The sequence below is a fragment of the Patiria miniata genome, unplaced genomic scaffold (assembly GCF_015706575.1).
Source record: "Patiria miniata isolate m_02_andy unplaced genomic scaffold, ASM1570657v1 HiC_scaffold_16, whole genome shotgun sequence".
Taxonomy (NCBI): domain Eukaryota; kingdom Metazoa; phylum Echinodermata; class Asteroidea; order Valvatida; family Asterinidae; genus Patiria; species Patiria miniata.
Genome location: NW_024037054.1, coordinates 16,624,404 through 16,640,790, shown reverse-complemented (window position 1 = coordinate 16,640,790; position 16,387 = coordinate 16,624,404). Strand labels below are relative to the sequence as shown.

The 16,387-nt window shown below is 38.9% G+C and overlaps 1 protein-coding gene across 1 annotated transcript; it reads right to left on the bottom strand.

Moving 5' to 3' along the window:
• Positions 1-4,361: 4,361 nt before the first annotated feature.
• Positions 4,362-16,358, bottom strand: LOC119723134 (Fanconi anemia group C protein-like). The gene is made up of 12 exons (XM_038193682.1): positions 16,254-16,358; positions 14,929-15,110; positions 14,118-14,205; positions 13,504-13,598; positions 12,512-12,622; positions 11,799-11,863; positions 11,159-11,346; positions 10,353-10,525; positions 9,171-9,393; positions 8,350-8,588; positions 7,724-7,927; positions 4,362-6,461 (listed from the first exon to the last, which is right to left on the bottom strand). The coding sequence occupies exons 2-12, from the start codon at positions 15,073-15,075 to the stop codon at positions 6,180-6,182; spliced, it is 1,815 nt and encodes a 604-aa protein (XP_038049610.1). The 5' UTR covers positions 15,076-15,110; positions 16,254-16,358; the 3' UTR covers positions 4,362-6,179.
• Between the last annotated feature and the right edge of the window lie 29 nt (positions 16,359-16,387).

The window sequence follows — 16,387 nt, the reverse complement described above, 5'->3', positions numbered from 1 at the left end:
GACGTTGTTAGGAATTTTTTTTGCCATTGTGCGCTGTACACATGCATATTTACTGAACGCACACTTTGCTTCACGCACCCACGTACCAGACACTCCTACATACATGTACAAGTGTCTCAACATTTGTGATGTCCGTGGTCCCTCCCAACTCTCTCCTTGTAACCGTTGAGGGGGTACTTGCGCACAAGTCTGTAATGACTGTCTGTAATGAGCCCAGCCAGAGGGTGAAGCGGCTTGCCTGGGGTCACAACATACGGGCCAGCAGCTGGATTCGAACCCCTGCCCCTCTGATCAGGAGTCACTAACCCTAACCACTAGGCCACACAAACACCCCGCATCCCCAGCTCATGCCGGTACCTTTTTATACTCCTGGGTGGAGAGAGGCAACTGGGGGTTAAGTGGCATACCCAAGGTCACAACATTTGGCCAGCAGCTGGATTCGAACCCCTGACCTCTGATCATGAGTCACAACCCTAACCACTAGGCCACACACACACCCCGCATCCCCAGCTAATGCTGGTACCCTTTAGTACTCCTGGGTGGAGAGAGGCAAGTGGGGGTTAAGTGGCATACCCATGGTCACAACATATGGCCAGCAGCTGGATTCGAACCCCTGACCCTCTGATCATGAAACACAACCCTAAACACTAGGCCACCCCCATCCCCCCCCCCCTTGAGTGTTCCTCAATTCTTCATATGTATACATGTACTTAAACATTTGAAATTGTAAGACTTCTGAGGCACTGAGACAATTTTATTTCATCAAGGCATCCGGACAACCTAAATTTATTGATCATGCAGTACGTACCGGTATCAGCATCGTTTTTGTTTACAGCTAGAAATTGTGATGTTAAACTTGCCAAAACATTGAGAAAAGAAATAATTTAATTTGAAAAACAAACAATTAATAAATGAGGATGAATATTTTCACACACAAAAAAAGTTTAAATATATAAAGTACATGTACAGTCTTTAGGTTTAAATGTGTAGCTCTTTATACTTACATGTAAAGCGTCATAAATTCTCAAGTAAAATGCATGACTCAATTTGAAATGTTAAAGAGTGTTTTTACTGTGCTCGTAAAGTCAGATTGTGGCTGCTACCGTATTTGTGTACGAGGTACCGGTAGTGTGCACAAAGTTACTTGAAGTTAATATCTGAAATCATGTGATCAATTTTTACCGACTGAAAATGTGTCACACTTCCATGTGAGGTACAGTGTAATTACAATTCATGTTTTTTAACACCAGTCTTGAATGTCGAAAAAAAATTCAGAGCTCCTGAGAGTCAGTATAATACATGTATAAACCATGGACATGTACAAGCATGACAAGTAGGGTACATTGTACACATGAATGTACTTCAATGTGTATGTAATATATACATGAAGCAGAATGCATCTTATCTAGACTGGTACCCAGTCTCCCCATCATTGATTCTGACTTTGAATGAAGAGACTGGTACCACCTGGTACACATGTATATATGCTAATTAGCAATGCAATGGGGTTTCAGAACCAACAAGGCAACCCAAAATGTCAAATGCATTAGAATGTACATGTAAACATGTACATTGCACACATGGACATGTATTTTCAAATTAGGGAACAGGTCTATTTTCCAGATTTGGCGTCAATCCATTTACTCAGGTTTTGACATGTATTCTGTGAAACAGAACAAGAAAAATTGTGTGCCAGTGAAATTATAACTTATCAGATAATTGTATTCAAAATAATTTTAATCAAGTTCATATTGTGCTGTAAGGGGTCAAGTGGGCATAGACTTGCAAAAAAAAAAATTGGAAATGGGCGTTATGCGTAGATGGCAAACTGGCATGTTCCAGAGTATTCTTAAGTAAAGTTGTGTGTTAAGGTTGGTGGACACCCAAGTTTGCACTTTTGGTTATTCAAATTTGAAACAATAGCACAGGGGTGTGAAATCTCAGCTTTTTAGCTGATTTCAGCTTTTTTTGTTTTGGATTTCAGCTTTTTTTCCTCACTTGCTGTGTACAAAAGTATAGGAGATTTCCAAAATTCAGCTTTTTTTACTACACCTTCAGCTGTTTTCAGCTATTTTTATCAGTGGTCACTCACACCCCTGAATAGCATTTAGTTATCTTTTGTTTGAATCTTATTCAATGTATAGTCATCTAGTTAAAAAAAACTCAAATGGTGCATGTATTCACTTTGCACAAAATTGAACAGGGCATTGCTTGCTACTGCCATATTGGCTAAAATTATTTATTTCATTTACATGTCTTTAATATTAGAGACATACATTTTGTAATTTCCAGCGCCTTGAGCACCTAATTGTTGATAGATACGTGCACTATATAAGACTGTGGTATTATTATTATTATTAAAATGTATTTTGTGCATGAAAAACAAATGCAGTTGAGCACAATACACATACATACAGGTATTTTGATGTGAACCACCCCCCCCCCCAAAAAAAAAATCTAATGGATTTTCTCAGCACCAGAATTGAGACTTGAGCCCGGAAGGACAAAATCATCAAAAAAATCAAAAGCAGGTTTTGTACAACATGGGCTAGCTCTCTATAAAATGACGGTAAAATGACTACTTGACAATATGGTTATGTAAATAGTAATAAAATCACTGTGGCAATTTTTATTCATGTTACATGTTTTTGGTGACACTGTTGCATGTACATGTACAAATAGTATTCACTTTTAAAGCAGTTTCAAAATGAAATTACATGTATTATCTTGCAAGAAAGAAGAAAAAAACAAAGAAAAAGTAGTCATGAAATTGTGTGGTGGCCCGTAGGTTTTGAAACAACTTACAAACTTGTACATATATACCGGTGTATGTTTGGAAAGCCTGACGCCATATTATTTTGCATCTATTTTTGTGTATTCATGAAAGAGCTTTTAGTACAGAAAGTGCTTAGAGTTAAATGCCGTCCCATTTTTTAAAGATATGTTCCTTTTCTGCACGTAACTGCTGGCCTGGTTACGATCTATTCTGTTACTTAAAGGAGAGGAATTTTACCGATATTTTCAGAAGACAATCAGTAAATTTAACTGTTTATTACAAAATAATCACAAGTTGTTAGAAACTATAAAATTTGACGTTACCTTTAATAATGAGCCTGCATACATGTACAAGTAAGTTAGTTTAGTTTTCCAATTCTGTATTCTTGGTCTTACATTTTTAGGACTATGGGCTTCTCTGCATAATGCATGTACCGGTATGAAATTTGAAGGGTTACCGGTAAATACATGTAAATGTACATGTACAATGTAGCTTTGCTTTACACACCTGTACATGTACATGTACATGTACATGTACATGTACATGTACATGTTGCGGCCGAAATTAAAAGGAATAGTTATTCCTGCATAATTAACATGCCCTGGGCGTGCATACACGTGCTGTTTTTCTGAAAAGTTGTTGGTTACAATAGTTTGGAAGGATGGCATTAGTTTGGATTATCTTACATGTACGTGTACAATGTACATGTACAAGTATTCATTGTAATTGTGATACATTGTGTACATAAATCGGTTAAAATTGAAATTGCCTGGTCATAATTTTCTTTCCCTTTAGTGCGGTGCACTTACCGTAGCTACCGGTACATGTATAAAACTTTACACATACATGTGCATGTATTTCTGTTTTTTTAACTTTAAGCAATCTCCCAAGGGTAACCGTGTAATTAATTAGGGCGCCTCTATTTTTTACAAGTTCGGGTTAAAAACGGCTTTTGCAAATAAAAACCCTGTGTTTTTCCACAAAATTATTTTGCTGATATTCAAGATGGTATCTTAGCAAACTATTTACATGTATGGTAGATGATTCAAAACACGTACCGGTAAAGTGACTTTTCCTGCTTGTACATCATCGCCAAATGTTTAGGCAAGTCCCAAAACATAAAAGCGTCTTTTCATTTTAATAGTGAACGTGGTACACAGTTAGCCTGCCAAGTTTGCACGCTTAAAAGTTTCATACTGTTAATATTTTTGTGCATTGAATTTCAAAAGTATGGACTCCGACATGAGCCATATTTGCCGCTCCCCTATCTTTTATCTTGGCTCCGCCTGCAAAATGCACATTCAGGTCAAGAAGGGTCAAAGTTATTTAGTAGTGACTAGTGTTGGCTTTAGAATTAGGAAATTCAACCAAAAAAAAATAGCATGTTAACATGTACAAGGAACGTTTGTGCTTCAAAAATGGAGTAATGTAAAATTGTGAGGAAAAAAAAAACAATGTGAATGACACTTTTAAGAGCTTTTTGAAGTTTGGAAATAACCACTTAGACTTCAAGTAAATTTATTGCAATTGTTTTCACTGTATTTTTGGCAATTTTGTAAATATTTTTTTTTGTTATTTTTTTTTTTTCAATTTTACACATTTGGTGCGCTGGCTTTTTAGACAAAGAATGGAATGGTTTTCCCGGATATGGGCAAGTCATTATGATAATTTGATGTCGTTTGCATATTGCGATTTTTGAAAATTAAGTACATGTACTTTCTTCCAAAGTAAAGAGTATATATTTTCCATGAATGATGGTTGAAAGAAGGGCACTTGCAGGATGACACAATTGACATTTTGTTTTGGTAATGTGTGTTAATTTATGCGTTTAATCCATTTTAAAAGGTAATGAAATCTTGGAGTCGATCCGTCGTAATTTTTTAGATTTATTGTGAACTAAATGTAATTTAGATCTTATATGAATCCGGCCACGAACGTGCCACTTGCCTAAATATATTTTATTTATCGACGTAGTACGGTGACGACTGATTGTTTCTGTTGCTTGCTAAAAAAAATAAAAAAATAAAACGAGTTATGATGTATAAATAACAAACACATTGGAATGTTGTTGTGGTGTTTTTATTACTTATGTACAGAACGAATTGTTTGTTGTGATGTCATATTTACCATTTCGAAATGCATCTTGTGAATACAAAAAAAAGTGAAATTGTCGTGTTGTAGAACATTTTAGTACTGCAGACACTTAGTAGACGCATGTGTGTACATAAAAACAAAAAAAAATGCCGTGACCGACCGTAGGAGGAAGAAACATGTAGAAGTTCATTTCTCTGTTGACAGACATTCCCGACGATGTGCTGCAATAGACTTTACCAGTTTTAACGTGTGTTGCCTTTGTGCGTGTGTGTGTGTTGAAAAGACGTAGAAATAAAAAAACAAAAAAACAGCATCGAACCAGATACAATATTTGTCGTCCTGTGATTGTAAACAATACATGTAGGAGTAAATATGATTGGTGTCGTTTTGTGTACTTAATACCAAGTATGATGGCAAAGCCTGTGTATAATTATGCTACAAATGAGGAAATAAATAATACAAAATGTCTAGAAAGCATGAATGGTGTACGCTTCTTTTTTTCTTAATTGCATTATCCATTGGAAACATTTATAACGTGAGTAACTTTAGTAGCTGTAAACGATCAGTTCAGTGTTCAACTTTGTGCCAATCAGTCAATTATGTGTAAATTTTGAAAGTAAGTGATAAAATGTTGAATTCTATTAACTTTAAATGTGCACTTACATATAAATACAAAAATACAAAAATGTATGGATTATATAACCTAGTATTTTAATAAACAAATAATGAATATTTATATGTGCAATGGTAAGACAAACTTTAAGAGGTGACAGGTGGAATGTTCCATTCCACGAGGCAAAGTTAAGTGGAATGGAACATTCCATCTGTCACAGAATGAAATTATTCTTTCCATTGCACAAATGTCAAACGTTCATTAGTTGTTTTATGCAAGACCTGACTAAATACTCATCATCCGATTGGTTAACTTGTAAACTGGTATTATGAATATTCAGCATCAGAGCCACCAGGGCTGTGTTATAACGCAACTAATAGTGTGACCCTGGAATGAAAGATTTATTTACCGTGAAATGGAACGTCTATTTTTGCCACGAATATTTCAAAGACATATGATCAACGACTCACAAATCATCTGATGGGGATTTATTGAGGCATTGTATAACAGGCTAATATTGGGTTATAAGTTAAAGCTTTAGTATTTGGAGGATGTGAAAATTTATGCAAGGAAAGGTCAAATACAGGTAGTAATTTTTGTCTTGACACGATGTTGCAACATGAAGACAACAACGAATGAAAAGAAACAGGCATTAGTCTTCAAAAATAAGTTTATTTTTTGGCAATTTATTTTGGTTTACATAATTTCTGCCAGCTTCTGTATTCTGTTGTATCTACCCATCAAGTTCTGATGCAAGTCCTCCGGCAACCTCACGGCTCCGACCGACCGTTCTCGCTGGTACTCTGCACAAACCCCACACAAGAGCAGGGCGTGAGTAGCGCTCCTTCTCTGGTAACCGGAGGGTTGTTGTGTGTGCTCTTTTTGACTATGTGATCCGTCTTTCGATAGGGCGAATTCAATACTGTCCAGTAGGAATGTGAACTTGGCCAGACAACTTGGTTGATTTTCACCAATAGCCTGCAAACACATACATGTATAACCATATTATGTAAATTCCTTTAAAATTTGAACATGAAGGGGATCATTCCATGTCAAGTTATCACCAATCCTGAGGTCAATCTCGTGCCTTTTCTTAACATTTGCTAAAATTTCTTGATCTTGAGATACATTTACTTCCAAAACCGAAATGTCATTGAATTTGTTTCTGTTCTTAGCAGCGCCATGAAAACAGCCTTTAGTTTCTCACTTTTTATCTTTTTTTTTTTTTTTTTGGCGAGGGGGGGGGGTTTCAAATGTTTTGATCACAAATGATACACATGGAATGAAGGCGTGTTAGAACAAGGGCAAATTTAGGGCTCAGTTGTAATAGAAAATTTGGTACTGACAATTAAAGCAAATTTAAAACAAGCATTCATGCATCCTGTAACCAAGGATTCTGTACCTCTACAGGTTTAGGGTCATTCAGTAATTAAGAGTCAAAGTGTGACATTTGTCCTGTCCCTGTTACCTAGGTACTTTGTAATTTGACATATGACTCAAGTATTTAGAATGGCTTCAAACAATTTTTTTGTTAGGTACATGTAGGTACATGTAGTTCTCTATTCTTAACCACTCTGGGAAGATGACTGCAATAAGGAGTGCATCCAAAAATATAAATCATAGATATATGATGTAACAGGGATAGGGAAAAAAAGTGGACCCCGCGTTTACAGACTGACATGCACATATATCTGTGTGGCGTTTTGGCAAAATTAGACACAGCTGGGCAGAGGTTGAAATAAGGGTTTGCAGGTATTAGGAGAGGGAATAAAATTCTCCTTACAATACTGTTTGTTGCGCTTCAGTCGGATATTCCATTGACAAGTTATGGGTGTTTAAAGTTTGCATTTATCGACATGTCAAAAAGTAAAATGCTGAGAAAAAGGCCTTCAAAGTTTCAAGTTTCGCAGTTGTGAAAATGAAACATAGCAATTGTTTTACCTTAAAAACACTTTTATTCCACGCTTTTATACTCTTTATTTAAAATATGTGTAGTAGACATATCAACGAATACAAATATCACTAAATCTGAAAATCAAAAAAAAATCACCCCATTCGGTTTTTGGCATGTCCGCACTACAGCCTGTGCCCAGTTCCGTCTCAGTTTGCCAGAACGCCTCACATATGTAGAATTTCTGCAATAATGCTGTTGACAGGGAATCGTGATCGTCACTGCAACAAATTTCGAATTAGTAATCGGCATGAAATTGAACTCAATGAAATTGGGCCGAGCTTTGTACCTTTCCAACAATGTCTTGCAAAATGTGGTGCGTTACATTCCCGTACACTACGAAGAGCATCAGTAGAGGTCTGAAGACGTTGCGTAAGGGACTGCCGTGCCGTTGGTCGCGGAAGGAGCTGAATGCGTACTGCAGGTCCTGCGGTTGCAGAACAGTCTTGCTGCAGAGACCTTGAACCGAGGTTATCACATCACTCAGATGATCCTGAAATAAATCAATTCAATTAAATTTGCTTCAAACATAAGTAGGACAAGAAAAGCAGGCACGGAAATTATGTACCAGCATTAATGGAAATAACAGAGTTTGGGCATTCACTCATCTTCATGGAGTGATGAATGAAAAGCTGAATACGTACCAGAATTCAAAATCCCAAATCTCGGAGGTCGCAAAAGAAGTTAGTTTTATTTAAATGTAGGAGCAATCACCGTGATTTCCAAAATGATCTTCCCTTATATACTGATAATTTACAGACCCGCGGGGGAAGGAGGGAAATGTTTGCCAGTAAGAATATCACCAATTCACCATGTTCACCAGAAAGGTTTGATTGTGTTACTACATTTTGCCAAGTACTCTTTGTGTTTCATTTCATACTCTGCCGCCCAAAATCCAAGTACATCTTCTCCTACCTTGTACTCCTGATGTCTGTCTGGAGCCAGTGGCAAGTTGTACCAGGCGAGAACATTAAGACATGCCGGTGTAGTGTTTGCAGGACCAAGCAGAGTCGTCTTCAAGACTGCCCGGTACCACGCTTGAGAGCTGACCAGTAAGAGCCAGGCTCGTAAGCTGCCGGCAGGGTTCGTTGCCTGCTGGGTCAGGCAGTTGCTAAGGTTGTTGATGTGTAGGACCAGAAGGTTGGTCGGTAATTCTGTGTGGAGAGATCGTGCAATTCAAGAAGGTGTCAGAGTTGTAAAATCCATTATACGTGAAACACAGTTGAATCACAAGTCGACATGGTCAATCACAAGTCCACCCCAAGTCCATCCTAAGTCAATCACGAAGCCAGTCACAAAGTCCATCCCAAGTCCATCCCAAGTCTATCACAAGTCCATCCCGAAATAATCCCAAGTCCATCTGAAGTACATCCCAAGTCCATCACAAATCAATCACAAAGTCAATCACAAGTACATCCCAAGCCCACCCCAAGTCCATTGCAAGTCCATCCCAAGTCAATCACAAGTCCACCCCAAGTACACCACACGTCCATCACAAGTCAATCACAAAGTCAATCACAAGTACATGTACAGTGTACATCAAGTCAGTCTCAAGTCCCCCCAATGGCTACCTTCCAACACAGAGTGGTCTGTCTGCAATTTGGTTGTCACATCATCCACCCTCTTCAAACTGGTCTAGAAACCCCCCTGGCCAGAGATAACAAAAATCCCTAAAACAAGTTTCCATGGGAAAAAAACACTGTCAGTTTCAATCAGACTGACAATTGCAGAGTTACCTTGCGGGTCTGCTTCCAACAAGTTGCGCAGGCTGTCCGAGGCAGGCCTCCTATTAAGACACTGATGGGACGGAGGTATGGTACCCCGGCTCTCTCTTACACATCTCCTGAATAAGCCCATCAGTGACAGTGTGAAGGCACTCCCCTTGGTGTGTTGTAGCAGTAACTCCATCAATGTCTCCACACCAGACAACAGAGATGGGTTCTCAACACAGGCCCTGGGCTGCAATGATATGCGAATGACCAAACTTGTATTGTCAACAAAAGAAACCTCTATACACAATAAATACAAGCACGTTAGCTTTCGTTAGCTTTCATTTTAATACCAGGCATGGAAAAAGTCCTCATTCATAGATAAAAAGTTCCATTCCATGGTAAATAGATGTTCCATTGCACGTAGACTGTTTCCCATCCCCCCCCCCTAAAAATTAGAGGACCAGTAACTAGCACCCATTTAAAGCCCTTGATTGGATCGCCTCTGCATGTGCGTGATTGTTTATTTTTGAATCGCGTTCAATTGTGTATGGACGCCACACGATTCGATTATCAAGAAACTCACGCTTATCTTACCACAAAATTGTATACAAAATCACCATTCCATGAAAGCAACTTTCAAGCATTTCAACTGCATAGGTTGTAAATATTGAACAGCAATATTTCTCTCTTTATTGATATTTGCCAGAGATACTTTCAAATTCAGCAAAACTCGAAGCTCATTACGTCCAAAATTCCAAATTTGTGGCCAGGCTATTGGCATTTTGCAATAGGCTGGTTGCTGGCAAACATTACCGTTGTGAGAGGCAGGATTCAGACCTATTGAAGTCATGCATATAATTTGCATAAGACTCAGTGCTAGTTACCAGACCCCATTTTTGAAGTCCGAAGAACAATGGGGCCAGGGAACCAGACTACATTGCACAGTCACACTGTTGGTGGCGCTATAACCAATCAGATGACAGGGATTTTGTTTCCCTCATAAAAAAAAAAAAAAATAATAATAAATGTTTTACATTCATGCAATGGAAAGGATGATTTCATTTGGTGACAGATGGGAATATTCCATTCCACATTGCATCTGTCACCTCCTGAAATTGTTCTTACTATTGCACTAAAAAACATTCATTATTTGTATAATCAGCGGCAAATAATGAAGCATTTTGAAGGGTTCTTGATAGTACTCACTAAATCTCTGCTTTGCATCAACTCTTTGGCTCTGAGTTCTGATGAAGGTAACAGGGGGACCAGAGCCTGAACAAGATGCAAAAACTCCCTCTCCAATGCTGGCAGATATCTGGTCCACAGGGAGACTCGACCTTCATAGCTCAACTCCAGAGCTGTTCGAAAGAGAAAAAAATCTGAACGCCGGAAACAGTTTTTTATTTTGTTTTAATAAATCGTAATGGACTTCAGAGCAGGAAAGTTTGAATCGTTGAGTGAGGAATGTTTGGTGTCAAACTAGAACAACTTGTTTTTCAAATGTAACATCTAGAATTTTCATTTTGGAATAACAAATTCTTAAGTTTTATCTGTAAAAATGAAAAGTGTTTGCGTTCCTTATGAAATAAAATAAAGCAAGTTAGTCAAACTCTATAATCTAAAAAAACCTTAGAACTTCACACCAAACGATGCTAATTGACGAGGATTTTCAGGTATATTTTACTTCAAGATATTGGCAATGATAACAACAAATGCAACAGGAAAAAAGTTAGAAGCTTGTATCTGAAGGTAAAAGAAAAAACAACAAAGGAAGAGAAAATGTTTAAAAATGTAATTTCAGAAGAGAGAGGACCGTCTCCAATCAAAAATAAGGCATGCAACTTCTCCTCGGATCCGCTGTTTTTTCTTCTCATTGAAAAACACGGCACAAAGTCTTGTGTGGTTTGGAATTTCCTCGTTTTTTTTCTTCTAAATTCCCAGTTGCATGCCTGCAAAATAGATACATCAACTGACAGAAGATCAGGCTCCAAGTAGATATGAACTGTACTCACAGCACTGGTTGTTCGTAACAGCTTCGAGAAAGGCTGGGCTCAGGGCTTCTGCTGTACTGTTCCTATGGCAACTCAGCAAAGTTTCAACCAGTGGCAACACATCTTTGTCACTGGTGACCAGTGGAAGGCAGAGCTCAGAAAGGTCTCTCAATGTGTTGCTGGACAGCTGGGCGCAAGGAACCAGGCAACTGGTGAAAGAAAATACGAGATACAAATCAGTAAATGACTAGGTTCAAGGCTTGCTCGAAAACGTGATCAAATTTTTGAACTTATTTAAAGCATTCAAACATCTATTTCAGAGATGTGGGAAGCTCAAAGTATAGGAGCAACTCGGGTAAACCAAAGTTAGAAGTTGGTTTCAATTGACTTGGTTCTCTATTGCCGTTGAAGAATGTCTAAAATCAAGACGCAGTGGAATTGTTCCAAATGACTACAACTATATCGATCTTTTGACATTGACACATTTTACGTGTTTTCACTTTTCATAATACAAATCTTAGAAATGCTTTTGTTTGGCGTTACTCTGAAACGCCAGTTGGAAGCAGGAGTAAATGAAATGCATGATTTCCAAGATACAAACGAGCACTTCGTAATGTTAATAAATAGGTCAGTAGAAGAAACAGGTAAGGTAGTGACTTACTTTGCTGAGGAATTCCAGCGGGTAGTTGGTATTTTATTCAAATCTTCCACCATTGATTCCAGCAACTGATGGGATGAAAAACAATTAAAACAATACTTAGCAAGAGATTAAATGTGCAATGGCATGTCTTGGTCCCATCATTCTATGCCGTATCTTGCAATAAGGACTGAATTACAATGTTAGTTTTTACAGACATTTATCCAAAAAAAAACAAGATCTACTTCAATGGTGCATCAATATTAGCTTTTTGCCCTTCTCCAACCTATAAACACTGTATATACACGTACTCAGTGTGAATACCTCCAGAGTAAAAGTTGGAAAAAATGAGTCCAGTGGGACTCGAACCCATGACCTCCTGCTTTCTAGTGCAGACGTCTAAGTTACCACTCGACCACCGAGCTTGCGGGATGGGTTGGCTGGTTCGAAACCAATGTAAATGTAGCAGCGGGTACCGCAATCAAACTATTCCCTGGTGCAGTTCTTAACTTGAAATTTCAACAAGGAGTGTTCATACAATTTTTGAAATGAAATTGAGCAGGACCTCATTTTCAGAAATGCTGTCAATTTTAGTCACTCTCAAAAAAATTTGACTCCTGATATCGATGACTCAAATTTTTGACTCGAATTTTTGACGGAAATCGGTGACTTGAATTTTTGGTATAAAAAAATTTAAGGGGGGGGGGGTTGGACCTGCACCATCCATGTGCAAGTACCTTGAGGGATGCTGTTTGATTGAACCCACTCGAAGAGCAGCCAATGGAATCTGCCACGCCTCTGCAAGGATTCCTCTCTTTGTAGTATGATACACTGTGCCTGACTTGAGACTTTCGAGAAATGAATGGAAAAAAAAAACATGGTTGGAAGATTAAACGTGGTGAAAAGAATGAGGAGAGTAAAGCCCCAGTCACACATTTATGGTTTGAAGCTACGAATATCCACGGTTTATCAAGAATCAATCGATCACGATGAACCATCGAGATTCGTGGAGAAATCAACTTTCTAAGAATGCACTACGGTTTCAGGACGAATAGCCATGACTGTCCTTCGGTTTCTCTACGAATACACAACGATTTTGTCAAGAATATGGACGGATAGGGGAAGAATATCGACGGTACATGCATTAATAAGAATAATGACGTTAACGCCACAGTTGTCTGCGATTGGGCCACGGATAACCAAGGTTCTCCTACGAATAAAGCATGGATATTCATAGTACAAACTTAGCAGAACCCCAGCACATCCAGGCATATCCTAGGACATTCGTAGCGAATTCATAGAGATTTCTACCACAAATGAGCTACGAATCTCCAAGAATATGTATGAATAGCCACAACTAACACTACGAATCAGTACCGTTGTCCTACAAATGTCCCACGGTTGCATTACGGATTGATTTTCACGACATTTCACCACGGAAGTTTTGAACAGTTTAAATTGTGGTTGATGCATTACATAATGGAATCAGAATTGTAGGTAAGCCTATCAAAAGTGAAGTCTGACAAGCCATCACAAGTCAAATCACAAGTCAATCATAAGTGATGTCACAAGTAACAGGGGACAAACAGTGACAAAGGAATGCCTTTGTCGTGTTTCATTTGAATAAACTTGTGAATGAATGGCACGTGATCAACTCGTGATGGACTTGTGATGGATGGATTACAACCTTGCCGTGGTTTCAGAGTTAAAATCTGTGATACTTGTTTACCTGAGCCCACTTGCTAGCCTTCTCCTCCAGCGGTTCATTAGGCTGAGCAACGTAGAGTGCCATCACACACTGCATCACCAGCTGATAGTCAGTTTCTAGGTATGAAAATGAAAAAGAGAATCTATGGTGAATTCTAATACATGTACATCTGTTCACAGGTGATGTGACATTTGTTTACTAAACTGCCAGCCATGGTTATGTGTCACAGGCTTGCATCCGACAAAAGCACTCCACTCTATTTAAAATAGTGGGAAAATAGCGAAAACGAATGACCCTGAGATGTTGGATGATTGGGATGATCTCCCGAGGTGAAGCCGGGGGAGATCTCAATCATTGATCTCCACGGTACAAACGTAAAGCACATATGTCGTTGGTAAAGACTTAACACAATACTGGAGCAAATCCAAGGCGACCCAGGTGTGTGATAGTACCTTCCTGGTTTTTGCGCATCATGCGCGCGTACGAAGACACGGGGAAATAGTAAAAACTTTCACATGGTTGAGTTGCTGGAATGGACCACTGAAATGCTGTGGTTGCCTAATGAATATTTATGAGGTATAGTAAAATGAATTGAAATGTCTCTGTTGCTGATAGTAGCTCAGTACTTTACAAACCTTGTATCTTGAGGACTTCATTGCAGCATAGATGTCCCAAAAGTTGGGCAACATTGGGAAGATTTCTCATGGCTAATGTGGGTCGACCCTAAACATACAATAAAATCGGGCAGAATGTTAATATTAATTATAAAACAATTTAAGTTGGTGATGGCGGCGACCGCAGGAATACGCCCACATTACTATCTGAAGGCGATGCGCCACGGACGCAAGTCTATGCCAATTTATAATGATGAAGTAATTTTGCATTCAAGCATATGTTCAACAACTTTAAAAAGCATCAACGTAGGTTATGATCAATAATTGTGATTTCTAAGGAGTCCAAGACTGTTGATGCATGTTAGTTTCAGTTTCAAGCGTACCTCCTTGTTTCCATTCATTACAAACAACCTTGAGAAACTGGTTTATCTTAAAGTTTTAAGTGAGGGCTCATTATCCAGAAACCTTAATATAGGCTCAGGTAGATGCCTAAAAGCTTCTTGAGAAGTGCGAATAATCGTACGCCTGAATCCCTCAGTACCGCACACCTCGGCATACATTTACAGCATAATTATACTTCATAATTTGTGAAAAATAAAGTACGTCAGTGAAGAGAAAATGGCTTAATTGTAAACCAAGATGAATATTATGAAATAATATCCCAGCTTGGACCATAGAATCACACACCTAGAAAAATCACTCGCCTAGAAAATCACACGCCTAGAAAAATCCGGGTGTGCCTTTTTCCACACACCTGTGATTTTCAAACCAGAAGGACTGATAACCCAATCAAATTTGCATCAGAATACTGCATTCTTTCAAATCTCCTTACCCACTTCACAAGTTGTTCGTGAAGTTCTCTGAGGAATGACCTAAGCTGGACGATATCAACATCATCGGGTCGACTGTCCTCTCCCTTCCCAGATTCCTTCCACTCCGTGACCCTGTCCAGCCACTGCTTGACTGTCTGTCCGTCCATGTATTAGTTCCTTCCGGCAGTGTAGGGATCCTTAGCTGAATACGATTGAAGCCATTGGGACAAAATATTAGCATGATTTAGCTAGGACCTATCTCGTACCAAAACCCACAAGACACCTGAAGTGTTAATATGGCCACAGTCAGGGGCTCCAATGTATGTGCTCCCCCCTTTAAATCAACCAACTCTTATGCATAATGCTAGGATCATCCTAGCTACCAACGAACAACAACAAAAAAACCTGCTAATTTGTTATATATTTTTCATTTTGTAATAATTAAATTAGGCCTAGGCTTAAGTTAAACGTGGCTTACAGGAGTAATAATGTTAAAAATAGAAAACATAACTGAACCATGCTGTACAGGGTACTCGAACCCTTTCCCTCAAATATATCATGTCTATGGATCAGAGATTTATTTTGGAGAGAATGTAGTATCCAGATGCCACTTCAGTGGTTGTGTACAAAGTCTATGGAGAGTCCAGAAAATGTTCTAAGTATTTCTTAACAAGATTGGAAATGTTTCTCAGTCTCATATTCATATAGGCCTAGCTGTTCAACAGGCAATTTTTTTTCAGCAACCCCCTTTCCTTTTGTGTTGCTTAGTTCTCACTCAGTATCTGCGTAGCTGGCATTGTGGCAACAATTGACTTGATAAACTTGAATTGTTTGTTTTCCAGTGATTCCAACTGCAACAGCGTAGCCAATTGATTTTGGGGGTGTATTTCCTAGTGGCGGGGTATTCTGCAATTACTCCATTCAACATTTTTACAATGACTGACCTTTTTGAGATGATCACTGATATTATAATAATGTGATATAGGGGCCTACAATGTAATTTTATACGGAAAAAGAAGTGGCACCATAAAAGTAAAACCAGGTTGCAACATTCCTTCCATATTTTAAAAGGGTGGAGGGGGGGGGGGGGGGGGTAAGGGGGCCATAGCATTGAATGAGGTCATATGATACTCCTATCCAGTCCTCCCCCACCCGTCCGCTCCGCCCCTGGATTTTCGGTATCGCGGTCAGCTCAGCAGTCACTAAGTATATGCTATGCAGCCAGTGCTGCATGCCCCGCCCCCGTCAGTGTCGCGTTCAGGACCGCCATGGCCGCGCGGCAGCTGGTCTGTAGGAACAAAAAATTAATCGACACTGGCTTTTTACTTTCTGCATATTTATTTACCTCACTCTTGATGTATTGCCTTCAGTGCCGTATGAAATGTACCAGATCCAGATGCCTCAATCCTCTCAAAGGGCGCAGCCATTTTTGGGCATAAAGTTGAGCGCCCTCAAGCGTTCATAATTCATTATGTAATT